The sequence below is a fragment of the Pseudonaja textilis genome, chromosome 4 (genome assembly GCF_049901715.1).
Source record: "Pseudonaja textilis isolate UNSWEBS1 chromosome 4, rPseTex1.2, whole genome shotgun sequence".
NCBI lineage: Eukaryota > Metazoa > Chordata > Lepidosauria > Squamata > Elapidae > Pseudonaja > Pseudonaja textilis.
This window is the reverse complement of record NC_141993.1, coordinates 24,526,945-24,554,842: the sequence shown is the minus strand read 5'-3', so window position 1 is coordinate 24,554,842 and position 27,898 is coordinate 24,526,945. Positions and strand designations below refer to the sequence as shown.

General features: G+C 39.5%; 1 protein-coding gene across 4 annotated transcripts in view; it reads left to right on the top strand.

Annotated features, from left to right (window-relative positions):
• The first annotated feature begins 266 nt into the window (after positions 1–266).
• The window catches only part of ASAH2 (N-acylsphingosine amidohydrolase 2), a 53,039-nt gene continuing 25,407 nt past the window's right edge, over positions 267–27,898 (top strand). The window contains exons 1-9 of one of the 4 annotated variants that reach the window (XM_087932395.1): positions 267–331; positions 10,654–10,746; positions 11,235–11,357; positions 14,755–14,846; positions 16,989–17,141; positions 17,235–17,411; positions 19,806–19,933; positions 20,929–21,006; positions 21,955–22,075. In XM_087932395.1, coding sequence (XP_087788521.1) covers positions 11,249–11,357; positions 14,755–14,846; positions 16,989–17,141; positions 17,235–17,411; positions 19,806–19,933; positions 20,929–21,006; positions 21,955–22,075 — 858 coding nt within the window. In that variant the 5' untranslated portion in view covers positions 267–331; positions 10,654–10,746; positions 11,235–11,248. Of the gene's footprint in view, positions 332–5,505; positions 5,580–10,653; positions 10,747–11,234; positions 11,358–14,754; positions 14,847–16,211; positions 16,302–16,988; positions 17,142–17,234; positions 17,412–19,805; positions 19,934–20,928; positions 21,007–21,954; positions 22,076–27,898 lie in introns of those variants that run through there. The other 3 variants (XM_087932394.1, XM_087932396.1, XM_087932397.1) reach the window with 3 other exon arrangements.

The following is a 27,898-nucleotide window of genomic DNA, read 5'->3' as shown; positions in this document are numbered from 1 at the left end:
GGTCGGTAAAATGAGAACCCAGATTGTAAACCATCAAGAGAGTGCTGTAAAGCTTTCTGGAGTGATATATAACCCTAAATGCTATTACTAAATGCTAGTGCTAACTTTTGTTCAGCTCCAGAGAATGTACGCAGCACTGCCTTTCCCATTTCTCCCACACAACAGCTGCTCTGTGAGAAGGTTTGAGCAAGTTTCTTGAGTGTCATAAAAATACTTATCTAATGAGAGGGTCGGACTGTTCCTACAGCTACTTGTATAATAGCAGGCAAATCAGTCTTTAAAATGAGAAGCTCAGAGTGAGCACCTGCCTGTGGGAAGATCCAATAAGTGAGTAAGTTGCATTCAAATCTCTTTTAAGAAAAGAAAAAGGGGATATTGCTGAGAATTTTCAATGATTAGAGGAGGAGAAAGCAGCAGGAACAAAGGTTCTATCCACTGAATATTAGAAATTAACATTTTGCATAGTAAATTTGGAATCAGTCCAGTGTATGGAAAGTTCGTCTCTCTTAACTACAGTGATGTGGGAAAATATCCGAACAAAGCTGAATGCCATATATATGTATATGTATATGTATATGTATATGTATATGTATATGTATATGTATATGTATATATAGATGAACACTATATAGAAGCCTGATGATGGCAGATGAGATTCTGCCGAAATGTTGCTACAACTTTAAAAGCACAACTACAATGACGTGGGAAAATACCCGAACAAAGCTGAATGCCATACATGTAAGTACCTGCGGAAACTTAAGAATATATATATATATATGCAAAATACCACTCACACATCATCAAAAATTATCCGGAACTGTAAAGTCTACAAACTTGAAATTTGGCATGTATGTTCCTCTTGGCTACTAGGTGCTGACTAAGAAAGGGTTTTTTGAAATGACCATCAGAGCATTAGCATTTCCTATATTGTTATTAACATGCTCTGATGCTAAGGAGTTCTACTTCCCCTCCCCAGCTGAAAAGAAATCTGTTCCAAATCCAAAAAACAAGCAGAGGAGAGGAGTTTCAGTTTTAGTTTCATAGTACCATACAGCTTTAGTACAGAACAATTGAGCTAAGCACACCCAGGCTCCTTGCTGTCCCATTCTTGCTCACACAGCAAATACTTTTTCACTTTCCAAACAGCCCTCAACTCTCTCACACACTGACAGGAGTGACATTCCACAAGGCTTCTTGGGTAGCTAGAAAGATTGACATTCAAACGTGAGTTTACATACCCTTTCTGAGTTTTGGTCTAAAACTGGTTTTTTGTGAAGGTTAATTCTGTGCTTGATGACATTTAATCCTGTGTTTATTGATGGGATTATTTTCCTTATTCAGCTTCAACAAGCAACAGCTACTGTTGTGATTTAATTATTTGTATTGTGTTTGGATTTTTTCCTGCCTCATGGTTTCTTTTTCTATCTGGGGAGGGGGTCTTCCTTCACTGCTTTAGTGGTATCTGGCACTGTCCTTTTGGGGTATACTTCCAAGAGGCAGATACAAGCTTGGCACTGATTTTTTTACTGCTTTTCTGGGAGTGCATGTGACTTTCCTTTTTTTAAACACCATGTTCAAGCAAAATACCTCAGCTAGGTTGAGCTTTCAGAAATGAGGAAAATGTATCAAAATCCAATAGTTAAAATATCAATGATTAATCCATTGCAAATAACTCTTTGGACTGTTGAGAACCATGAATGCCACCAATTAGACAATAATTATGTCACTCACAATCTTTTGCAGTTCTTCATCTAGGCAGGAGCTGATAGAAGTTGAAGTCTAGGTTTTAAACTTTAGACTATTATAGAGAACAGAAAAACAGTTCCCATCTCCCTATCTTATCAAGACAAGCCCAGAGATATGAATTCCAAACGTGTTTCTAATAAACATTTTATTCCATGCTTTCAGCATAAAAGCAATTCTACAGTAGCTAAAGCTGCAAGGGAAAAAGACATCTTTTTACTTGCACATTTATTCATTTATTTGATTTGTCAATCGCTTACAGGATAATAGGTATAAGTATATACATAGTTATGAATACATGAAATGGATACATATAAGAAAAATAAAAGAAACAATAGGATAGGGACTGTAGGCACGTTGGTGCGCTTATGCACGCTCCCTACAGACCCCTTAGGAAAGGGGTGGGGTCAATAGTAGACAGTCTAAGGTTAAAGTTTTTGGGGTTTGAGGAAGAAACCACAGAGTCAGGTAGAGTATTTCAGACATTAAACACTCTGTTGCTGAAGTCGTATTTCCTGCAATCAAGTTTGGTGCGGTTAACCTTGAGTTTGTATCTATTGTGTGCTCTTGTATTGTTATGGTTGAAGCTGAAGTATTCATTGACAGGTAGGACATTGCAATGTATGATTTTATATACTTAGATCAGACCGAAGACGGCGTAATTCAAGGTTTTCTAGGTCTAGAATTTCAAGTTCACATATATGACCTTCTCCTACTTCATCATAATCATACCAGAAACTCACATAATAATATCATTTCTTTTCCTGCTGGGTTACCGTGGAATTAACGCAGAGGTGGGATTCTGCTGGTTCTGTCCACCTCTGTAGAACCGGTAGTTCTGAAGAGCATCAGACAGAGAGCATACATAGAACCCGTTCTATGTCTGCCGCTGTTTTGGCCCACCTGCCTGCCTGGGCTCTTACCTGACCTTTATTTCCTGCTTTTTCAATTGCAGCGTGACACAGCTGCGGTTGAAAAAGCAGGAAAAAAGGGCTTTTCCAACTGTTGCGCACTTGCACGCAGCACTGCTCAGCTGTCCGGGCAGCTTAGCAGGTCGTCAATTGCACTCGCGTGATGCAGAGTGACAGAACCGGTAGTTATACTGGTCGGATCCCATCCCTGAATTAGTAATTAAAGTTGATTTAAACTTTAGCTGTTTATGATTTTAAAGTTCTGTTTTCTTCTTCAAGATGCAGCTTAAGGTCACCTTGACAAATCTTGCACTCAATAAATCAAATACCATCCATTTGTCAGACAACCTGAATAGTTTCAAGATAAAGATGGCAATGGGGATGTTGAAAGATCAAAGGGGATTTGATCCCCAAGCTAAGAAGATAGACTTGTAGAGGAGAATAGAACATTTTCTTTATCTTCAAGACCACAGCACAGAAATCGGCTTTTGAAAATGGCAGGCTGCAGAATTCTGGATGCTTTTTATAGGGAAGAATATGTGCGTTTGTATAAGAGAGAAGTATGCATCAGGGAAAAGTATACCGGTGTTGATTTGGTGGTCATGCAGTTTTGGAGGAGGTCTGGTTTTTAACACCTATTTGAGTATGTAAAACATTTGCAGGTCTGGGTGCAGCATGTTGAGTGTTAAGTTTTTGTATATCCATGGAATTGAATGTTTTGGAATTTCATTTCTTAGTCAGTCTCTCACTTGATCAAATAGTTCTCAGAATTACTTTCAGGTACGGTCATTAAATTAGTCTTACAATATCTTATTTGTCTTACAACACTGTTTCCTTGGGTTATTGCAGGTCAGGTTTTAGTGATTAAGAAATCTTTTTTAAGGGGGGGGGAGTAACAACAACAACAATAATAATAACAATAAAAATAATCTGATAATTCCTTCATCTAGCTGCTTGCAACACATACTTATAACATACAGAAAGTGGCAAAAGGGGACCACATGACTTTGAAACACTGTAACCATTATAAATACAAACCAGTTGTCAAACTTCCAGATGTAAATCACACCTTGGAGATGATGCAATGATAAGTGTGAAAAGGGGGTCATAAGTCACTTTTTTCAGTGCCGTTGCAACTTCAAACGGTCACTGAATAGTTGTAACTCAAAGTAAAACAATTGACTTAATTGGTTATGACCTAAAACAATTTGTCTAGTGATCATTCTGATTAATGACTGGTCCTCACACTTATGACCACTGCAATCTCCCCACGTTGATCATGTGATCAAAATTCAAACACCTGGCCACTGGCATTGTCCTTAATGATGGTTGCAGTGACCTGGAGTCTCAGGATTACTATTCATGACTTTCCCAGCCAGTTTCCAACAAGCAAAGGCAATGTGGTAAGCTTGATTCACTTAACAACCATGGGATTTACTTAACTGCATAATTCGCTTAACAACTTTGGGAAAAAAAGATAATAAAATTGGGCACAACTCATTTAAAAACCTTCTTGCACAGCCACAGAAATTCTGTGTTAGGATTCCAGCAGTTATGCCAATTAAATCATGAGCCTCAAGCCTCACTCCCAAAACTTCTTTTGATTTATTAGAAATTAACATGCCGGCATTTGCCTAGGCATAGCTGACTCTGAGATACGTAATTCACTGTCACCCTTGATCCTGCTTTCCCCGCCACCCCTCTGGGTGTATCATCCAATGAAACACGTCCATAGCCAAGAGTCATCAATCATGCTCTCCAATTAGATTTTTGTGTGGCAGAAGCTTCAGTCATCTAATCAGTCTCTGAAGAAAATATGAATGGAATGTACTTTCGATTCCACACTGTTGCTTGCTCTTTAAAACTCCCCCCTCCTTTCTGTTGACAACTATAAAACGTGTATACAATATGTTTTATGAGTTGACATTCTGCTCTCAATTTTGGTCATAAGTTGAGAACTACCTGTAAGAAGGGCCCAAGCCCAGTGATAATATTCTACCGGTTCGGCCTGGTTCTCCCGAGCCGGCAGCACCGATGAGCAGCAGAGACCAAACCCGTTCTCTCTGCTGTTGGGCCCACCTGCCCACCCAGCAGACCCACCCATTCCCATACAAACCTTTATCCCCTGCTTTTGAAGTGCAGCTGCTTTGCACGGCACAGCAGATTGCCACGCGGCAGCTGCTAAAGTGACAGAGAGAGAGCAGGATTGCAGGAGGTGAGTTGGAAAGCCTCTGTGTGTGCGCAAAGTGCGCATTTGGCACAAAGTGTGTGTGCGTGTGTGCACAAAGGGCACCCACCAAACTGGTGGTAAAAATATTTGAAATACATCACTGCCCAAGCCATGTTGGGTTTTAAAAACCCAATTCCTTCAAAGGTTCTTATCATTGAAGTCCCATTCAAACTATGGACAGTGTGATTGCAAGTTATTTATTTCATAGCCTTCATAACTAATTGTTAGTTGAATTGGGATCAATAGATGAATCTAGCAATTCTCAATCTGAGGCCTTCTAAATCAGTTGAACTTTATTTTCTAACTGGAGATTGTATCAGCAAACACTACAGTATTTGACAACACTCAGGTTTCATGTGATCTATTGGTAAAGAATCAAGCATTCAAAACAGCTATTATCACCACCCAATTTATCAAGTACATCATATCCTAAAGAACAAAGTCTGATAACACTTAATGGCTCTTGGGTACATTGAAAAATCTTATCTTCATAATCAATAATTCTTTCAGCACAAAAATTCCTGGTTACAACACACTGCTTTCATATGTTATTCTATTGCTTAAGCAGGATGTCAGTTGTGTAAGAGTATCTTTTTCATCAGTAAATTCATGTCAATTTTTTTCACAAGGTTACATTTGCAATTTGAAAAGTTGAAAAAGAAAACCTTGGGAAGAAGGCCCTCCAGCCTTTCCAGGTAAACCAACAGAAAATATGACCCGATGAGCTTATTCTACTTTGTTGTAAGGCAACATTAACAAAATCTTGCAAGTCTGGAAGTACAAATCTTTCTCTTTTTGCAGCCTGATAAACTAGACAGCTTCCTTTCTGAGATTTTTCTCTGCCAGTTTATGTAGCATCATGGCTGTTCCCTAATACCACTACTAGATGACATCGCTAGGATTCGCTGCCTTAGAAGAGTGAGGCAAATCCTCAGTAACGATTCTCACCCTGGTCAGCACTTCTTTATTCTCCAAACCATTGAGAAGGAGATATAGAAGCATAGGCATCTGCACAAACAGGCTGAAGAATAGTTTCTATCCATGGGCTATCAGACTCCTGAATGGAAAATAACCTTAGAACATAGTACAATTGACTTGCAGGGCCAGCGTGAAGAGCAATAAGTTCGCGTGGTGCAATAGGATTGTGTGTTGTTAGTAGGATTCACTGGGCTAGGGATTTTCGGTTTTCACTGTGAGTTGTATTGTGTTTGGGATGGTGGTGCACGAAGGGAGGCTCAACCAACCTCATTGTACACATGTTGTACTCTGACAATGAAGATTTGAACTTGGACTTGAACTGTAAGTCCCCCCCCCCCGCATCTGATCATTCACTAGGTAGTGTTAGGTATAACATAGGTCACCTAACGTAGTTTGGGTAAAATAATATATATAAGCTAGGATTGTTAGTTTAAGTGTGTGTCACTTTAAATGCAAAACATGTAATTTTGGGTGTGGTGTGAAACCACCATAAGGGGGAGCAAGACAACCTGATTGCTTGCTGACGATTCCCTGGCAATTACTGGATTGGATTACATTGATGGTTTGTTAGCTGCATGTTTCCCCTACTGAAGAGTTGCTGAAGGAAGAGAGGAATTTGTGAGTTCTTCATATCTCTCTACTGCGAGGAGATATATCACCGGACTGATAATTGTAAGTGTACTGACCTCTCTTTTTCGACACTGGAATTTGCAACTAAATAATCCCTGAACGGACTGAACTAAGTGAATGATATATGGACTGTTTTGACTATGCTTTAACTCTTGCTGGAATAAAAACTATTTAATTAACACTGTGCCTCTGTTTACTGAGTGTAAGCTACAAAAAACGATATCTCACATATTCTGCCTGCCTGCCTGACTGCCCTGCAGATCTTGCTAGGGGTGTATCCCTAACAGGTAGCATCTCTTCCCCCAATCTTCTCAAGATCATTCCCAGATATCATTACAGTTTGGGGACTCCCTAAATGAAGGCCCCATTTGTAGCTCTTGGGACGGGGTGCCTGTGGAGTTTCCCTGCGATGCTGCTCAGAAAAGAGCTGGACACTTGCTGGTCCCATATTCTGTTGATTCGCAAGATCTGCATTGCATTGTTGTGTCAGACACTGGCATTTTTATCAGGCATGATCTGGTTAAAAGAGCAATTAAAAACAGCCCATGATCTCTTCTTTGCTTTTCTTTTGATGATAGGCATATTTTTGCTATTCTTATTTGCATTGGATTCCAATTTTCCAGTGATGGATTTCAAGATCTTTATCATTAAGCCACCACAGGGTATGTATGTACGTATGTATATTTATATGTATATGTGTTTGTGTGTGTGTATATATATATATATATATATATACATACATACACACACACACACACACACACACACACACACACACACACACTTACATACATATCGGTACATATACATACGTACATACATACATACATATATACTCTGCTTCTCCTAAAACATGACCTACACCAAAAAGAAGGCTTAGAACTGTTTTGAGTGCATGTGTTAAAATTAAGCTGTAACTCCAAAATTTGGCCCTATTTCAGCGCATGTGGGTCTGGTCTTCACTGGGTGGTGGCTGGGATTTTGCATGCAGTTGGTAAGTTACAAAACGGTTGTTTGTCATTAAGATCTTAAGTTCACTAAGTCCATTAATCTATTAACCCAATCTATTAAGCCACTTGGGGTGGTGGCTGGGATTAAGTTATGAAAGGGTTGTTTACAATCAATCTGGATTTCCACATTGACTTTGCCAAAAGGGGATCATTTGGCCCAGGCCTAAAATCATCTGCAATAGATGTCCTAGGTACTTGACCTCAGACTCCACATATTGTAATTTCTTTCTTGAAACTCGCAGGCCCTGTTGTCCTAAGAAATTCAATAACGCATTTGTGTCCTTCTCAACATCTTTTTTCTTCTCACCTGAAACCAACAAATCATCCACATATTGCAACACCGTTATACCCACAGGCGGTTTAAAACCCTCAAGGACCTGCTCTGATGCTTGTCCAAACAAATTAGGGCTTTCTGAGACCCCCTGTGGTAAAACACACCATCTGTTGAGTTCGATGTGTATCCGGATCTGTCCACTCAAAAGCAAAGATATCTCTTGATCCCTTTGCTAGTGGGCAAGTCCAAAAAGCAACTTTCAAATCTATCACACTAAAATACCTGTGTTCATGTGGAATTCTCACTGTAGGGGTCTGGTGTAATAATATGCCTTTCCACCACTAGGTGATTCACAGCTCTCAAATCTTCAACTAGATGCCAAGAACCATCAGGTTTCTTTATAAGCAAGACAGGTGTATTGTATGGTGACTTTGCAGGCTCAATTAGCCCATCCTGTAAGAGAGATTCTATTACGGGCTTCAACCTATGTCTCCCTTCCAGGGAAATATTGTACTGCTTCTGCCTCACTGGCTCAACACCTTCTTTCAAAATCACCTCCACAGGTGCAATATTCAAAACACCTCTATTTCCTTTCGCTTCCCACACTATGGGGTCTATAAATCTTTCCTGTTCATCTGTTAACAAGTTAACAGTGCACTTGTCTTCTGTAAAGACAAGCTTACAACCTAATAAGGACAAAGCATCTCTTCCCAAAAGTTTCATACCTGCTTCAGGTATAAATAAAACATCTAATGTTATTTCAGAGTGTCCTCCTTTAAAACACACATTATCAACAATAGCAACATTAAAAGGTTCTCCCTTCACACCAGATACCATCAAGGTTTTCCCTACCTGGGTAATACCTTTAGGTAATTTACACAAAGAAGTTCTAGCCACACCAGTATCTATCAAGAAAACACAATCTTCTTCTTCAGGTCCCACCTTTAAGTTTACTAGAGGCTCCCATTGAGACTCAAGAGTTAGGCGTCTAATCTTCAATTTGGGTATACAACCTCTGTTCTCTTCTCTGCATTCTCAGCTTGTCTGGGCAATTTCTCACAAAACGCCCTTCCTTGCCACAAGCAAAACACTGTTTGCTTCCTCCTCTCTTCTTATTCTTGTTTCAAGACAAAAGGCCAGGACGTTTCCATCTACCTCCAGCAGATGTAAGTTGTGTCACTTTATTAAGTGATTTAGTATATTTAATTAACCATGGCTCATTCCATTGCTGGATCAACTGCCCAAGGGGAGAGAGAGACCGAATTGATGGCACTTCGACAGCAGCTGGCTGTTTAGACAGATAAGTCCCCATTGAGAAATAGCAAAACAACCCCGCTTAACACAGGAAATGAAAGAGACGAAATAAGAAAACAGTATAGACACACACACTCCAAACAGAAGTCCACATACAGCCACAAGTTTTTTTTAAACAATCCTTAGACAAATTTATAAAAGTGTTGCAACAGAATTTAAAAGTTCATTTACTATTAGAAGTAGCTCACCTGAATCCTGGTGCACCAGTGCCTGGGTCGTCTCAGCCTCTACGGTCACAAGTCATCAGTCAAACAGGCTACTAAGAGCAATTTTCCTTCCCAGGCAAAAGATCCATCAAACTGTTAAGTCCACAGAAAACAGCGGAGGTGTGCCTTTTCAGTCCAAAAAAAAGTCATCCATCCAGAGGGAAAAAGATCTTTCTCAGGCTGGCTCGCCATTGCAAAAAGTCTTTCTTGTTGTACTGGGCCACGTGAGTCAGGACAAACATAAACATGAAAAAAAAAGGTTACATACTTCAGGTGGCATGGAGTGCATTGCTTGCCCACGCACACTTCACCCGCAAAAGAAGCAGCCCTGTGGACAGGTTTGCCTGAGTGGACGATGGCAGGCTTTTTCGGGTGGACAGCTAGCTGGAGTGACTGTTACAGCTAGGCGTGAGGTGTGTGTGTCACATCGCTCATTCTTTTTGGCCACAAAAGAAGCGGCCCAGTGGCCAGGTGAGGTGTGTTGGGTGAGTGGGTTGCTCTTTTTGAGTGCGAAAGAAGCAGCCCGGTGGCCAGGTCAGGTGCAGAGTGGAAAAATTAAGACACTCCTCGAAAAGAAAGCCTAGCTATTTTTTCGGGGATCAAAAGAAAATAAGACCTGGTCGTATTTTCGAAGAAACATGGGTACATATACATACATAATTATTTTGGGGGGGAAACACAATATATATGTATGTGTATACATATTTATATGTATATATGTGTTTGTATACACCCATACATACCTATACATATGCACAGTATGAGCTACGGAGGCACAGTAGTTAGAATGCAGTACAGCAGGGTGCTTCTGCTGACTGCCGACTGACTGCAATTTGGCAGTTTGAATCTCACCAGGTTCAAGGTTGACTCAGCTTTCCATCTTTCCGAGATTGGTAAAATGAGGACCCAGATTGTTGGGGGCAATATGCTGACTCTGTAAACCGCTTTGTGAGGGCTGTAAAGCACTGTGAAGACTAAATATATAAGTCTAAGTGCTATTGCTATTGCTACATTCATCCATATGGTATACACACATGAACTTTGCAATCTAAATGCTGCAGATTTCAGGATGATAGGAGTTCAAGGTTGAAGTGATGCATGATCATGCTTAGTTGTTTTTCTTGCCCAGGATTAACTGATAAAGCAGAGGTTATCAAGGAACCCTCATTAGATAATGCTATTCTCAATTGCTAGATTATAAAATCACTGCTAGATTATTACAGTATGATAAAATTTCTATATTATAAAAGTGAGAGCAATATATAAAACTTTTCTTACTCAGTGGAATGCGGTTAAAAAGCACTTCACCTGTCCCCCACGCTACCATGTCACTTTGATAGTTCTGTGTTTCTTTCAGTATCCATAACCAACAAGGAGAAGAGTACAGATTCTGCACAGTGAAATACAGGAATCTCCAGCTTTCTCCTGATCCTCTGCAACCATTCATCAGGTAAGGGTGCTTTTCAGTAGTGGGATTCAAAATTTTTTTTTACTACCTGTTCTGTGGGCATGGCTTGGTGGGCGTGGCAGGGGAAGGATACTGTAAAATCTCCAGTCAGACGTGGAATTTGCCGGTTCTCTGAACTACTCAAAATTTCCGCTAACAGTTCTCCAGAACTGGCCAGAACCTGCTGAATACCAATTCTACCTCTTATCTCATGGGAATTGACTCATGGACCAAACTTTTTAAAAAATCACAATCAAAAGAGTTTGGCCTCAGAAAAACAAATAGCTCCAACTCCGGAGGCCAGAATTATGGATATTCTGTACTACACCTTGCAGCCCTAATCACATCTCTTATTGAGGTTGACTTCTGTCTGTGAGACTGTGGTCTCCTTCTTCTTGAGTATGGAATATTTTAGGTTGTCCAAACATATATATACCTAGGTTATCGTTATTTCTTCTGAATTGTTGTTTCCTCTACTTTTGTTTTTATAGTTGCTGTTCCATTGATGAAGAAATCCAAATTAGCAATTACTCTTACCATTGTTACTGTTGCCTTCGTGATGGTAGTACTAGCAGTGGTCGTATCCCTTTTAGTCCTCTATGTTCAGCCAAGTGGTAAGTCTCTGGGCTTCTTCTATCAGTATTGAAATAGTGGCACAATAGTGGTGTCCATGAAGTTATTATCAATTGCACTTGAGAGGTTTCCTTACCAAGGATGGGGTTGGAATGACTTTGGTCCATTCATTTTCCCTCATAGGATTTTTTTCAGAGTATTCATGTTTCCATATGGTCATTAAAAAAAGGAAGAAGAAGGATGAGATTACAATGAAGAGAAAATACTGGGCCAGAAGGGTTAAAAGTAGAAAAGGATTAGGTGTTTAACATTAATTCTCAAATTGCATTTCTTTTCTGATAGTAATGGTTACATTGCCAACTATCAAATAAAGGAAATGTTTATATGCAGTGTTGAAGGTTGTACTCTGATGACAGGCATGGATATAGCAAGGCACATAATGGAGGGAAATAGGAGAAGAAGGAATAACAACTATTTTTTAAAAAAGTTGAGGAAGGGTAAGTGCCTTGAAACACTTATGAGGGACTCAAAATTTCCTAACGTTTTCTTCTAAAAATGCCACTATTTATACTTTTCCCTTGGTTCCTTGGGGTTCTCTTCCTTTTTGCCAAAAAGAAAAGAAAAAGCAAGACAGCATCTGAAAGCAATCAGATTTTTATTACAGTCAAAGTCCAATACAAGGATAGTGGGGTGCAGTCAGTTTAAAAGCAAACATACTGCCTTCTTTGGGATCTATTAACAATAGTGAGAGAGAAACATGTCATAATCTTCCATTCCATCATTGATTTTGTTGTTTATCAAGCTTGGGAATAAAATTTGCAAAAAAAAAGAAAAGGTGAAAAAAAAAAGTAAACTAGTTGTTGTTTTTTTTAACTAATGTTTTTGGTGGTACCAAACCTTACATGCTTTTAGAATTGAAATACTGGGCTTCGGGTCTGAGCTTCTTCGGCAACAGACCAAAATCCATGATCATGCGCAGTTTTGATCTGTGCTTGCCACTGGAACACCCCGAGCTGGCTGGTTTTGGGGCTAAGCCACCCTGTAGAGATGGTGAAGAGGGGGGAGACTGCCAGCAGGGTCGAGGAGAGTCACATCTCTCCTCCCCAGCTGGCCATTACTCCCTTTCCCGAAGGCAGTTGCAGAGGTGGTCAGAAATGGCCACCTCAAAGAAGAACTCGACCAGAAAAGAATGTGCAGGAGGAAGATAAGAAGAGAAAGTTTTGGCTGACCGTGTTGAACTGAAAAAGCAACAATATAAGGTACCCTGGAATTTGCATTATAAAGAATAACATTGCTCCCAAAGAAGACTTTGAAGTGGCGAATGAGGGAGGGAAGGGAAAGGATTTGGTTTTTTTTCTTTTCTTCCCTATATTGACAACTAAGAGGTTTAAACAAGAAATTGGCAAAAATCCACTTTGACATTAACAGGTATTTAAGCTGAAAATAAAATGTCAAAAGGATAATAAAAATTTCTGGATTCTCAAAAACTTTTAAAAGAAGGGAAAAAACAAAAGGGTGGGATCTGGAAAAATGGAGGAGACCACCCGGAAGTGAAAGGAATTAACAGTGAAACTTTAACAAGATTCCTAAAAGATACATTTTAACTGAAACTTTGTAACAAGATAAGTGAACCCCAGGAAGAGAAAGTGGAAAAAAGAAGCAAGAAGAAACAATTTTGGATTATTTGGATTACTTGGTGATTTTTGGATTTGGGGCTATTGAATCTAAAGGACTAAAATTAATCGGGTGGTTGTTTAAAAGTTTTTAAAATGGTATCACTCTTGGAAGAATTGAGAATGGAATTTAAAAAACAGAAAGAAGATGCACAAGAAGGAAGAGGTTATTTTGGCTTCGTATTTCAATTTTTAGAAATGGAGATCCTGAACTATGAGAAACAAGAAGAAATGCCTGTAGAACAAGAAGGGCGGAACAAAGAAGAAGCTATCCTCAATGACCAAGTATTTCTATGCGGGGAAAAGAAAGGAAAGTGGGGAAATAGAGTGAAAAATTTAAGATTTGAAAAAACAACTCCAAAAAAGAATAGTTTGAAAAGTAATTATAATATTAGGAAGAAACAGAAGAGAGGATTACAGAAGAGTGAATCAGAATTAGAGAGAGAAGTGGTCAAAAAGGGAAGGGAGAAGAAGACGGGGAAGAGGGAAAGGAAAAGAAATTATAAAGGACAGAAACAGGACATAGAGAAACAGGGAAAATGTACATAGATTAAGGGTATAAGCCTATTTAAAAGACACAGAGATAATGGGTGAAAATTTAATTGAAAGGGGGATTCTGCAAGGGTACATAAGATAGTATTGTTATATTGGAAATAGAAATGAACTTTGAAAATATGAAACAAGTGTGATTAAAATGATAGATAAAATACTCATTGTAATGTAATGGAATGTTTAATAAATAAATGAAATAAAGAGAATGAGAGAATGGAATGAGGAAAGGAGGGGAACATTTTAATTATCATTAATGTGTTATAAAAATTTAAGTGAAGGGGAATATGAAAGAAATATGAAAAAATTATGGAAATATTATAAGTGTTCCTAGAAGTATGATATCCTATTGAAAAGAAATGTTAAAGATGTTAAAGATTATAACTAACATTAATGATAAAGCTGAATTGGAATAGAATAAGTATTTTATTTATTATTGTTATATATATGCTTTTTCTTTAAGAACTTGGTACGCATTTTAAGAATGTACCAAGAAGAATTCAACTGGAAGTTATGTGTTATATTGAATGTTATAATTGTAAAGACATAAATTGAAGTTTAAATAAGAGTTGAAGGGATAAAAATTAAAAGATGTAAGGGTGTCATACTCCAATCAATAACTACAGGGGAAAATTTTGTTTAATGAGAAAAGAAAATATGAAATTGAAACAGGACAGACAAAAGTATAAATATAATGATTAGAAAGATATTGAAACTTAGAAAAAGATATATATAATTGAATTTAGAAAGGAATGAGATAATTAAAAGTAAGATTGAGAAAACTAAGGGAAAGGAAAAATTATTGAGAAAATGTTAAAATAGTAATAAGATATGGAATAGAACACAAGGATGAATATGACATTGAATTTGTGTCTGTATGGAGAAGTGATAACTCGGGACCATGCTATTCTCAAAAAAAGAAATTTTAATATATAAATAAAATATATATAAAAGAATTGAAATACTGTTCCTCACAAAATGGCTTATTGCAGTCACCATGACTGAAATCTTCCAACTGAGGAAACACACTTAGCACCCTGAAGGTGCTATGCTGTATTTCATTTCATTGGCCTTAATTTTGGAATCCTCAAGCAGTGTTCTTTCAATGTGTCAACCTAGCTTTAAGAACTTAGATATGCTTTTAAATTTCACATTCTGCACAACCCTGCTTCTGTGTTGAAAGGAATGCCTAATTCTTCTATGTATATTTTTTCAGATGCTAATTCTGAATTGTCTAAAGGTTCTGAGGGCTACTTAATCGGTGTTGGTCGGGCAGATTGTACTGGTCCTATAGCTGAAGTACCTCTTGTGAGTATTTGCCTGGCCTCAATAGCTCACAGCCTATTTATCCCAACCATTTAACGCCCCACGCAAACTTTTGCCTACCATGTTCAGAGTCTTCCACTTGATCAGCTTCTATCAAGCTCTCATCCAACTTTGGAGTAACAGGGACTCATGCCTTCTAATAGTTTTCAGTGGGAAAGAAGGTTTCCCCTTTGGTGCATGTCTAACACCCAGAAACCAAACATCAAACTCTTTCCCTTCCCATCTTATAATATTCCCATTCCTCTGAACTGCCTTCTTCCAATATCTCAGCAAGTTAAAGCTCCCAATCAGAACCATTTTATTCTCTGGATTCTACATCTTCCCATTCTTCTTCTTTCATTATTAGCCCATCAAGGTGGTACAGGCAAAGAACAGAACAATTTTCTGCTGCTAACATTCCAAAGGTCATTCCCACATGCTGTAACATTCCAACTTTTTTCTACAACTACTGTATATTTCTTCTCAAAATTCTCTCAGGAAATCTATACAGGTAGTCCTTGACTTACAACAGTTCATTTAGTGGCAGTTCAAATAGGCTTATAACTATTTTTCACACTTACAAGTATTGCAACATCCCCAGGTCAAGTGATCAAAATTCAGAGACTTGGCAACTGACCCACATTTATGACAGTTGCAATTTCCTGTGATCATGTGATCCGCTTTTGTGACCTTCTGACAAGCAAAGTTAATGGTGGCAAACCAGATTCGCTTAACAGCCACATTACTAACTTCACAAATGCAATGATGCACTTAACAACTATGACAAGAAAGATTGCAAAATGGGGCAAAGCTCACTTTAAAAATGTCTCACTTAGCAACATAAATTTTGGGCTCAATTGTGCTCATAAATTGAGAACTACCTGTACCAGCGAGTAACTAATAATGTAATGTATTATGCCCACACTCCACCTACCTAAACTGAAACATTTGCCTATTACTGGTTATTTTTAAAAGATACCCCTTGTGTATTTGATAACTTTTCCTTTCTTTCCCATATAATTATATTTATAACTTGGTGGAAATGTTCAGAATGATCTTGGAAGCCACCTGCCAAGTTGGAGGAGGCCTGTGCATTTCTGGAGTCTTAGACTATAACACTTCTGTTAAGAGAGGATTGAATTATGTGTATGGTTAATGATACCCAGCCTGCTTCCACTGATAGACTCTGGAAGGAGGTGTTAGGAATATAAATCACCTAACAGGTATTTGGGTTAGAAATATATAAACCAGGATAAACATTTTAGTACTATATCTTTAAGGGAATGCAAGAGCATGCAATTGGGTGTGGTTTCTCAAACAGCCATAAGATGGAGCCAGAAACCTGGGCTGTTTAGTCTGAGTCTCAGAAGAGAGTGTGACTCTATCTTTGTTTCCTTCTGTTGGAAAATATTGCCCTTGCACCATTTCTTCTAATTGACTGATATTCCTGGATTTAATGTAAGTCTGATACTGAACTGTTTTTGACACTGGAATTTGATATTTGGATTATCCCTGGATTGAAAGCTGACTGATTTTACATGTGAATGACTTTGGACTGCCTACTTTGGACTTTGCTTAACGTTTCTGGAAGTAAAAACCTACATTTACTGTACAGTGTATCTGTGTGCTCTGTGTGTATTATTCCAACACTACTCTCAAATACGTCTCCCTGTATGCGCTCATTCTCCTAGCGGGGAATTACCTCAAGAGGAGGCTTCCTTTGCCTTCCCTCTCTAAAGAGATATTACCATCAGGGATTGCAAGGTCTTCTTCATTTCTCCCTCCCTGCTTTTTTTGCAACAATATTGCTCCCAAGCTTAAACTGCCAATAATCCTATGGGAGTTTAAGAAAGGTTGCCTGTTCCAAAAGGCCTTTGGGGGTTGAAATGATTAGATTACCTCTTACAGTAAGATCGGGGCATGTATGAATTTGCTTGTTGTTTCTTGGTTCGGGACGATGGCATGATGTGAGAGAGTAATTATCATTCCTATATTTACAGAACAATACGAGTACAGAATGTAAGAATTTGTATTCCTATGTTTTAATTATTATTTTTTACTTAGTCACTCAAAGTCAATAACCACCAAAGCTGTTTTTAATCTTAAACAAATGGATAAATAATGACATGCTGTGTTTTACTGTAGATGGGCTACGGCAAACCTGGTCAGAATGGTGGTGGCATCCTCTCACGACTATTTTGCAGAACTTTCATCCTTGCAGAGCGACAGAATGACAGCAACCGAGTAGTGCATGTGGTTGCTGAAATAGGAGTCATGTCTCAAAGAATAAGGCTAGAGGTAGGTGGGGAATAACCAGTATCTCTTCTCCCCTCTCCTAAAAGTAAAATGTAATAATGCAAGAAAATATATTTCTTTTCATCCTTTTTTAAGGTAATGAAACAGTTAAAAGATAAATACGGAAATCTCTACAATCACAACAATGTCATAATGACTGGAACTCATACTCATTCAGGGGCTGGAGGCTATTTCCAATACACTTTACTCTTGATATCTTCTGGAGGTCTTATAAAGCCAACACTGAATGCCATTGTCAACGGGATCGTTAAAGTAAGGCAGCATCCAATTTAACATTTTAACTTCCATGTAATGGTATCTTTTGAGGCTGAAAGAGATTCTCATCCTCCTTTGGACAATCCTTTAAGAGAAGAGCTTCTTCCTCCAGCTTTAGGTAGTCCTTGACTTATGAGCATTCATTCTGTGACTGTTCAAAAATATGAGGGCACTGAATGAAGGGATTTGTGACTCCTTGCAATGCCTCTGTGGTCAGTTTAATTAGTTTAGTTTATATATATATTAACATTTCACCTGGATTAGAAAAACTATATTCATATTCCAATGTCTAGGCCACTTACCCATTGAAGTGCAGCATTGTTTATATTATTTTCTTTAAAAAAATCATACTGGATCGGTAAATGCCCTAAACTTAGAGCCAGTCAGGATGTGATCTACAGTTTGACGTGGGACCCTGGAGTCACATTGAGGGGAGGATATTATGCCCCATTTATTCAGAGCAATCCTGAAATGGATTTGCAATTGGCAAACCTCACATGGTGTCTGGTTTTTTTGTGGGGTCATTTATGTATGTCTTCTTATGTCTGGGCATTCAGTGACTCATTTGGCTTTCCATTGGGAATCAATGTTAAAGTTGTTAGGGAGATGTTGTGCAAGTGCCAGTGGGGGTTTCCTGGATTTGAATCTTCCAGCTCAGTGGTCCCCAACCTTTTCGCCTTGGCAGCCTGGTGTGTGTGTGGGAGGCGTGGGAGTGGCAGGTGCATGTATGGACGGGTACACAGCTCCATTGGTTCAAACTGCAGGCCCACCCACCCTTCACTTTCACAAACAGAACTTTGTGGATGAGCAAGAGAGGGCTTGTGCTCATGCTCGTGCACGTAGCTTCACTCGTACCAGCGGCAGGCACTTGTGCTCATGTGCAAAGCTCCACTTGCACAACTGCCCTCCACCCGCACAAGTGGAACTTCGTGCATGTGTGCTTGCCCATCACTCATGCGGATTGCTTTAAAATATGCTGCAGTCCAGTAGCGGGCCATGGCCCGAGGGGTGGAGACTCTATTCCAGCTGATAAATGAGGAAGGTTGGCATGCACCGGTAGGAGAAATTTGATGAAAATCTGGGTACTTGGCAGCTCACTTGCCCTTATGATTTCAGGGTCATTACGGCTCCCTCATCCTTCTATCTTCCTCCACGTCTATATTATTTTGGACCCTGCCATTCAGGGCTAACTTTTACCACCGTCTTCTTGTCCCTGTTACTGTGAGGTATGCCCAGCCTGGCTGTTGGGCTATATGCTGCTGGCTTTGTTTTGCAAAAACAGAGGAAAAAAAGCATAAAGCAGCTTAAAGGGCCCAGAGCCCTTCTGCTCATCCTCCTGAACCATATGGGACTGGCTTTGCACAGTGGAAAAAAAAGGAAAAAGAGAAAATAAACCCAAAGTAGCTTTCCTCTGCTCCCTTTTATTCTCTGCAGTGCAAAGCCATCCCCATGACCTAGTAAACTGGTAAAAAGGGGCATTTTGACACCCTACCGCCCCTTTAACTTGATTTACGAGCCATGCTGGTGCAGTGGTTAAAATGCAGTATTTGCTGACTGCCAATTGCCAGCAGTTCAACAGTTCAAGTCTCACCAGGTCAAGGCTGACTCATCCTTTCGAGGTCGGTGAAATGAGGACCCAGATTGTTGGGGGCAATATGCTGATTCTATAAACCACTTAGAGAGGGCTGTAAAACATTATGAAGTGGCTTATAAGTCTAAGTGGTTTAGAAATAAAAAGAAAATAAAATGGCAATTAGGGAATATGTAAATATGTAAATATACCATGGAGAAGATTGATATCTAAGGATAAAAGATATTGATTTATAGTAAGAGTAAGATATAATGGTAAAGGAATAAGTAAATACATATACTGAAAAATGTGAGGAGGTGCAAAAGATGTCTTGATGTTGATAACAATGTATAAAGTTTTATTTTATGTTTTTAAAATTTGAAAACTTAATAAAATTTATTTTTTTTAAAAAAAGTCTAAGTGCTATTGTGCTTTCTAAAAATCTTTGCGATGCATAAAGCAAGCACCGCATGATCCAGCATCCAGGTCAGGCATGTCTCCTTAGCAGCGGGAGCAAGAAGACAGCAAAAATGATCGGCTGGGGCAGTGGAGTGCAAGGCTTCAGATTGTAGGATGGTGAGGGTAACTGGAATGGGGCTTGGGCAGTTGTGGCTTCTGCTGCCCTTTAGCGGCTTTTGCGTTAAATGCACATGAGATTGTGATGTTAATACTCAATTGTAGGCTGATGATACCTGGTCCTGATCTATCTAGTGGCATAATAGGATTTGTTTACATGTGCTAATCCTTCATTAACAAAAAAGCTGGCTGCAAATCAAAATGTCTCAGTTTCCATGTTCTAATTCCTATTTTCTCATTTTCAGAGTATTGACATGGCCCATCAGAACATGGTGCAAGGACACATTTTTATCGGTACAGGTTTGGTGGAGAACAGTCAGATCAACAGAAGTCCTCTTTCTTACCTTCAGAATCCAGTTTCTGAAAGACGCCGGTAAATGAAGGAAAATCTCGAGACATTGTCATTAATTGTAATGGATGTATTGTGAATCTTATAATTTAGCTAAGAGTCTAGGCATAGTATTTACATCTATGCAACCCTGGTTTAAGCTTCACTTGCTCAAAGGGAGTGTTTCTCAACTTTAATAACTTTAAGCACTTTGGACTTCAGCTGTCACAATTCTCTCCAACATATTGATTGGAGAATTTGGCAACTGAAGTCCAAACAGCTTAAATTTATCACGGTTGAAAAACACTGCTCTAAGCAATATCTGTTTGTTTGTTTAGAACTTGCTCAATAAAAAACAGAATCCTATGGGTAATGGATAGGAGCCCTTTCTGGAATATAATGATTTACTGTTTTGTTCTCATTCCAAAATGCCCAGAAGAGGAAAATATCTTTAGTGGGCATTATTTTTTTCCACTCCTTCTTCCATTTCTTTTGATGAGCGAAGTTATCTGCTGATGGCAAAACTGGAATGTTCAAGAGTGTTCAACTCCTTCCTCAGCCATTCATTTATTTATTTGTTTTAGACCACCTGGAACTTATGTTATTCAGCAGTTAATAGGCAACAGAACCTCCATGGTATAATAATGACACGATAGAAATTATAAAGTATAATGGTAAAGCAACATGAATCTTTAAGTGAACAACCAGAATCAACAAAAAAAATGGAATTTTGCACATTCTTAACAAGGTCTGTCTATGGTAAAACGTCCATGACATTAAGAGTCTGCAAATATAGGTAAAGGTGTGTACATATGTGAATGTCCAAGAAACTTTAATGTTGATGTTGCTAATGATGTTGATAATGCTGAGAATGAATTTTGAGTGCTCAGAATGCTGAATGCTGAGAATGTTGAATTCTTCATGCTGCTGTGGAAATCTGGGAGTTGAATCCACAAATCTTTAAGATTCAGAAGCTCTGTTCTAGTTGCTGTGAAAGACTCTCTTTTCTCCCCTCCCCCCACTTCCTCTATGTTTTCCAGGTATTCATCAAATGTAGACAAAGAAATGACACTGCTGAAAATGGTTGCAGATAATGGCCAAGAGATTGGAATGTTTAGGTGAGAAATCCTTTGAAAACAGGAAGGAAGTCAACCCAGGCAGACTGTATTAGTTCATTTTATTCTTAGCAGGGCTGTTACAGACTACATATATAACAGCTCATAAAGGCTGGTATAGTAGGGCAGGTTGGGATAAGGCAGCAAGAGTGACCGGCTCAAACATACAGGTGAACTTGAATGGCCAAAGGTATCTTGAACCTTGGTCTTCTTTTTTCAAGTTAATCACCTTTATTTCATACATTGTCTGATGAGTTGGTGAAGTTGAAATTAAAGGAAGACGGGTAGGTAAGGAAAAAAAATTGAGAAAAGCAGACTTGTGTGATGAAGAACAAAGGAAAAATCAGTCCATATCCCACTGTATTGGAAGTATAGCTTGCTGGGCGATAGGTTAAACATATATTCCTGCTAGTTATTAATCATTGCCTGCTTACGAGCAGTCTGCATACTAGCAGCTTCCCTTTCAAGAACAGAGCTTTCAAATAGTGGCTGGAGGTTGTCAGTGCAGTAATACAGAAGGCACCTCCACACTTCTCCAGTCCAAAGTCAGACTTTTGTGTTGGTTTGAGTTTGTTGTCATTTTAACCTGTTTTTTTATATTTATACTTGTTTGGATATTTGCATATTTTATCACATTGAAAACTGCTCAGAGTCACTTCAAACTGTAAGATGTGCAGCAAATAAATTTAATAATAAATGAATAAGAATAAATGGATCAGAGCTAGCTAGCTAGCTAGATGATAGATAGATAGATATAGATAGATGATAGATAATATACAGACAGACAGAGGCTGACTGGGTTTTGGGATAGGAAGTGTTAAATCATATATGGTTAGCTGCCAAGGGCCTTTGGGAATAGGTGGCATACAAGTAAGTAAGTAAGTAAGTAAGTAAGTAAGTAAGTAAGTAAATACTTTCCTAACAGCTTTCCCTTTTTTATGTTTTTACTAGTTGGTTTGCCGTTCATCCTGTCAGTATGAACAACACCAACCTTTTAGTTAATAGTGATAATGTTGGCTATGCAGCTTATCTCTTTGAACAAGAGAAGAATGAAGGATACCTTCCAGGAAAGGTAAGAACAATTAATGTGCATCATTGTGTTTACAACATAGTAAGTTGTGTCAGCCCTTCTATTGAATGTAGCTAGTAGTTCAAATAGTCCCATGTGGTTGGCAGTGACCAGAGTTTTATACAGGAAATATTATATTTCTATGTGAAGATCTTGGGATTTGCATCTGGGACCTTTCCCATGCAATGCATAGAATAATAGCCCCAAATGATTGTTCCCCATTAGGTTTTAAACCCTGTTTAAAAATACTATTAGTAGTTTAGGCTTTATCAAAAATCTAAAGTTCAGCTAAGTCACTCTCCAGAAGCATTTCAAATTCAGTTCCTAGAATTCCAGGTCCTATTGACCAAGATAGTCTTTGTAAACAGCAATTTACAATTTGTAAATGGCTCAGTCTTTGTAAAACAGCAATGGCTCATGCCCAATATCTTATAATCGAACCACAGACATTTACAATGATCTAATATATATCGGTGTTACAGAAGATAACATTGAAAAAGCACTACAAAATCTAAAACCATCTCTATCTATTGGACCCAATGGACTATGTGCCTACTTCTTAAAAAAGCTTTCCTACGCCATAGCAGAATCTCTAAGCATAATCTTTGAAAAATATTTCAGGATCATCTCCTTGCCCAACCTATGGTCACTAGCCACTGTCATTCCCATCTTCAAAAAGGGAGACCCCAGCCTATTTGAAAATTACAGGCCAATCTCTTTATCTTGCGTCACTTGCAAAGTAATGGAATCAATTAGAGACAAACAACTTACTCTCCAAAAACAATTTGGTTTCAGGAAAAAATTATCATGTAATCTGCAACTCCTACACTGCAAAAACATATGGACTACACAAGTCGAGACACAAGTAAAGCAATAGATGCAATTTACATAGACTTCTGTAAAGCCTTTGATTCAGTGGTACACCACAAACTACTTTATGGTATCTCCGGACCCCTGCATAACTGGATAGCTGCATTCCTGTCAAATAGGCAACAAATGGTCAAAATAGGGAGCGCTGTTGAGGTAATTCCCTGTTAGGAGAATGAGTGCATACAGGGAGATGTAGTGAGAGTAATGTTGAATAATACACAAACAGCACACAGATACACTGTACAGTAAATGTAGGTTTTTACTTCCAATAAACGTTTAAGCACAGTCCAAGATAAGCAGTCCAAGTCATTCACTGGTAAATTAGTCAGTGTTCAGTTCAGGGATAATCCAAATATCAAAGTCCAGTATCAAAAAACAGTTCAGTAACAGACTTACATCAACAATCAGTAACAGTCATTAGGAGGAACGGCAACTCTCCCCAACAGAAAGAAACAGAGACTGAGATTCTCTTCTGAGACTAAAACAACCTAGGTTTCTGGCTCCATCTTATGGCCATTTGAGAAACCACACCCAATTACAGTTTTAGGATTTTCTTAAAGATACAGAATTAAAATGTCTATCCTAGTTTATATATTTCCAACCCAAATAACTGTTAGGTGACTTACATTCCTAACAAGCGCCCTATCAAATCCTGTACTTGTAATCAGCAGTGTCCCCCAAAGCAGTATTCTAGGACCAACTCTCTTTATACTTTACGTAAATGACCTGTCATGCCCCTGGTGGAGACTGACTCTGAGGAAGAGGAGGAACAGCCAACAGGGAGTGGGAATGTGGCTCCAGTGGTGGTGGAGGAGGCTGGGGAAGGGCAGAGGCCAGCTGAGCAATCAGAGGAGGATCCAGGCCCATCCCCTACCCATCCTAGGTCATGCAGGGAGGAGAAGATCAGGGAAAAGCAAGGTCTACTCAAGAGGAGATTACCATGATCCTCCTCATGGCTTGCAGGTGGGAGCTATGTATATAAGTTTGTAACTATGCAATCAGAATTGCTGGAGTCAATTTAGTGTTTACTTTGCAAGAGGTTTACCTTTGCTGGCGGTCTTCCCATGGATTCTCCTCGGTTATTTTCCTGGAGTTTACGATTAGTTATCTTGGCTTGCTTGGGAACTCTTGTCAATGCGGTTTGTTTTGGTTTTCTTTTTGCCTCATTATTTACTTTTGTGACTTTAAACTGTGCCTAATAAAACAGTGAAGTTAAGTTGAAGGCCTTATCAGACTTTAATGTATGTTTTGGGTTTGGGGTGATTTTGAGAGAGTATGGATCATCACATGACCTTTGTGACCATATTAAAAGCAACTGTGTTCTTTTTGCTCATGATCAGGGGTGGGATTCTACCAGTTTGAATCCATTCGCTAGAACCATTTGTTAACATTCTAAGCAGTTCAGAGAACCGGTTGCTAGAAGAAATTACTGGCCTAATCCTGTAAGGAAGGCAGGAAGGAAACATTCTGGTGTTGCTTACAGAAACTGCCTCTCCGTTAACCCTTATTACATTCTTGGCAGGACTAGACTTCCTGTCTCTGGAACATCTCTGGAGTTTTTTTCCCCTCCTTTGCTGGTACTTTGCTTGTGTGGAGTAACCATTCAAAGTTACAGTGGCACTGAAAAAAGTGATTTATGACCATTTTTCACATTTACGACTGTTGCAGTATCCCCACAGTCATGAGAGGCCAGGCGAGGAGATGCGTGCCTCGATGTGAGTGTTATTGAGTTGGCCACACCCAGCCAATAACATGACCACCAAGCTATGTCCACCCAGTCACATGACCACGAAGCCACACCCACCACCTAAGCCATGCCCACAGAACTGGTTGTTAAAAAATTTGAATCCCACCCCTGCTCATGATGTAAAACTGTTCAACACCACTGACAATACTGCTACCCTTCAAAAAGATCTTGACTATGTGTCAGAATGGTCAAACAAATGGCAAGTTGAAATCTCAACAAACAAATGCTCTGTCTTACATATTGGCAAAAAAATCAGAAAATAAAATACAAGCTGAATGGTCATAACCTTGTAGATAACCCCCACTATGTCAAAGACCTTGGAGTACTCATCTCTAATGATCTAAGTGCTAGAGCCCACTGTAACTACACAGGCATTAAGAGTTGTAAACCTAATCCTGCATAGCCTTTTCTCCAGAAATATTATACTATTAACTACTAGAGCATACAAAAAAATTGCTAGACCAATTCTCGAATACAGCTCATCTGTCTGGAATCTGCATTGCATATTGGATATTAATTCAGTCAAGAAAGTCCAGAGATATTTCACGAGAAGAGTCCTCCATTCCTCTACTTACAATAGAATACCTTATGCAACCAGACTTAGAGCTTAGACAACCTAGAATTACGACACCTGCGGTTCGACCTGAGCATACTACATAAAACTATCTGTTGCAATGTCCTACCTGTCAATGACTACTTCAGCTTCAACCACAACAATACAAGAGCACACAATAGATACAAACTCAAGGTAAACCGCACCAAACTTGATTGCAGGAAATACGACTTCTGCAACAGAGTGGTCAATATCTTGAATACACTATCTGACTCTGTGGTTTCTTCCCAACCCCAAAAACTTTAACCTTAGACTGTCTACTGTTGACCTCACCCCATTCCTAAGAGGTCTGTGAGGGGCGTGCATAAGTGTACCAATGTGTTTACCATCCCTGTCCTAATGTTCCTTTTTATTTGTATCCATTTCATGTATTCATAATCATGTTTATACTTATACATGTTATCTAATACATGCTTGACTAAATAAATAAATAAATAAATTTGGAGATTATACTCACAGTACAGTTGAGGAGGTTAAGGTGAGGAGCCTAAATTGGAGAAATACGCTTCTTTCTTCAGTTGGCAGGAGAAATGTGGAATAGTAGCTCCCTATTCTGGAGTTCTAGAAAGCCTTAACACTTGGTTCTATTCCCAGTCTTTTGGGTGATATGTTTATTAGTCCTTTGGTATGGATTAAATTATTATTGTTTGATTGCTTTGGTCTGGGTTTCCTGCGTGGTTGTATGTTATTAACTGTTTTATTTATTGTTTTGGGATTTTGTAAGCCACACAGACTTTATATATAAATAATATTTATATCCTGGATCCTTGGAAAGGACTAAATAGGTGAATTAAAAATGCCAAATCCAGTCTGAACATCTGGCTAACTCTGCAACGAACCATAATAACGAAGCATGGTAGTGGAAATGAAATGAAACAAATATCAAAAAGCAAACTTTCATTTCCATGTGACTACAGTACTCACAAAATCTGAAAGCACCGAATATTACATGAATGTGGCAGGCAATTAAAACATTGCAGTAAAAGTCAGGTCTCATTAAAGGTCACATTGTTAAGTATCTGTATGGTCAAACTTGCTCAAATATTGTTATGCTGTTTTAGTCCAGTCTCATAAGGGAATGGACTGCAGGTGGTTGGTCCTCAACTTAAGAATCATCATAAATATGAACCAATTGCCAAGCATCCCAACGTTGATCGCGTAACCATGGGAAATGCTGCAGTGGTTGTAAGTGTGAAAAACGGATATAAGTCATTTTTTCGCTGCTGTTGTAACTTCAAACAGTCACTAACAAATGGTTGTAAATCATATATGTTATTATAAATCATATATGCTACCAAGAATAATACACAGATTTAAATTTCTTACATAAGACTTGAGGAGGGTTTTTTTTCAGCAACGTCTGCAGGTTGTCATGTGTTTGTATCAACATTGCAACTGTTCTACATACATTGACCCTCTATGCATTTATAAAGAATAAGGCGTCTTTCTTTTCACCTTGCCATCTTGCAATTTTAATACTCTCTGTTATAGTTGAGCAATGAGAGGCTAGACCAGGGCTAGGATGCAACAAGACTTTATTGTAACAATAAAGGACTGAACGTGTTAGCCCTGCCTGGAGCAGGCTCACAGCGATCAGCGGCTGGCCGGACCCTGCAGCTGGCTTTTATAGCCGGCCGTCGAGGGAGGCCAGCCAATGAGGGGCAGCAAACGCCCCCGCAGCATGAACGGACCTGGGTGGGGACTTTGGCAAGTTCCAGGGACATAACACCCCTTCCCCCCAGATGCAAACACGCATAGTCACTTAAATAAGCGGGCAGTCTGTGCTGGCGCCCCGAGCGTCGTAACTCCAGTGAGTTACCAAGTGTCTCAGAGTTCAAGGCACCCGGTGGGGTTGGTGATGGGGTGCAGCCTTGCCCTGAGGGTTGCACAGGCACCGGTGTAGTACTTCTGGTTGGTGATGTCGAGGCCCCGTCTACTGGTTCTGGTGGCGGACCCATCGGGCAGTCCCGGTCTACTGCCTGCTCCCCTGGTCCGGGCGGTGGTGGTGAAGAGATTCTGGCATGGTCTTCGATGGGAGCTTGGTGTGGCACCTGGGGGTCGACCTGAGCCCACGATCCGACACTGGCGAAGGTACCCTGTCGCTTCCTTATCTGGTCCAGGTGTCTTCTCCAGATGCGGCCGTCTTCCAGCTGGACTCGGTACGACCGGGGACCGGTGATGGCTACTATCACTCCTGGAATCCACAGTGGGTCTCCGGCATAGTTCCTTGCAAATACATGTTCCTGCAAGACAAAATCTCTGACCCCCGTCATTGAAGCGAGAGGGGTGTCAGGGCAATAGTGAGGGTGGAGCCTATCCAACACAGTTCTTAGGCGTCTACCCATCAGAAGTTCAGCAGGGGATTTGTTGGTGACCATGCAAGGGGTCGAGTGTTGGCTTAGCAAGAAACGGGAGAGTCTGTGATGCCAATCTTCTTTGCTGAATCTGGCTAACGCTTCTTTTGTGGATCTAACGGCTCTCTCCGCCAGTCCGTTGCTGGCAGGATGGAAGGGAGCCATGAAGATATGTCGGATGCCAAGATTTGTGGCAAAACGGCTAAATTCTGTTGAGGCAAACTGGGGGCCGTTATCCGAAA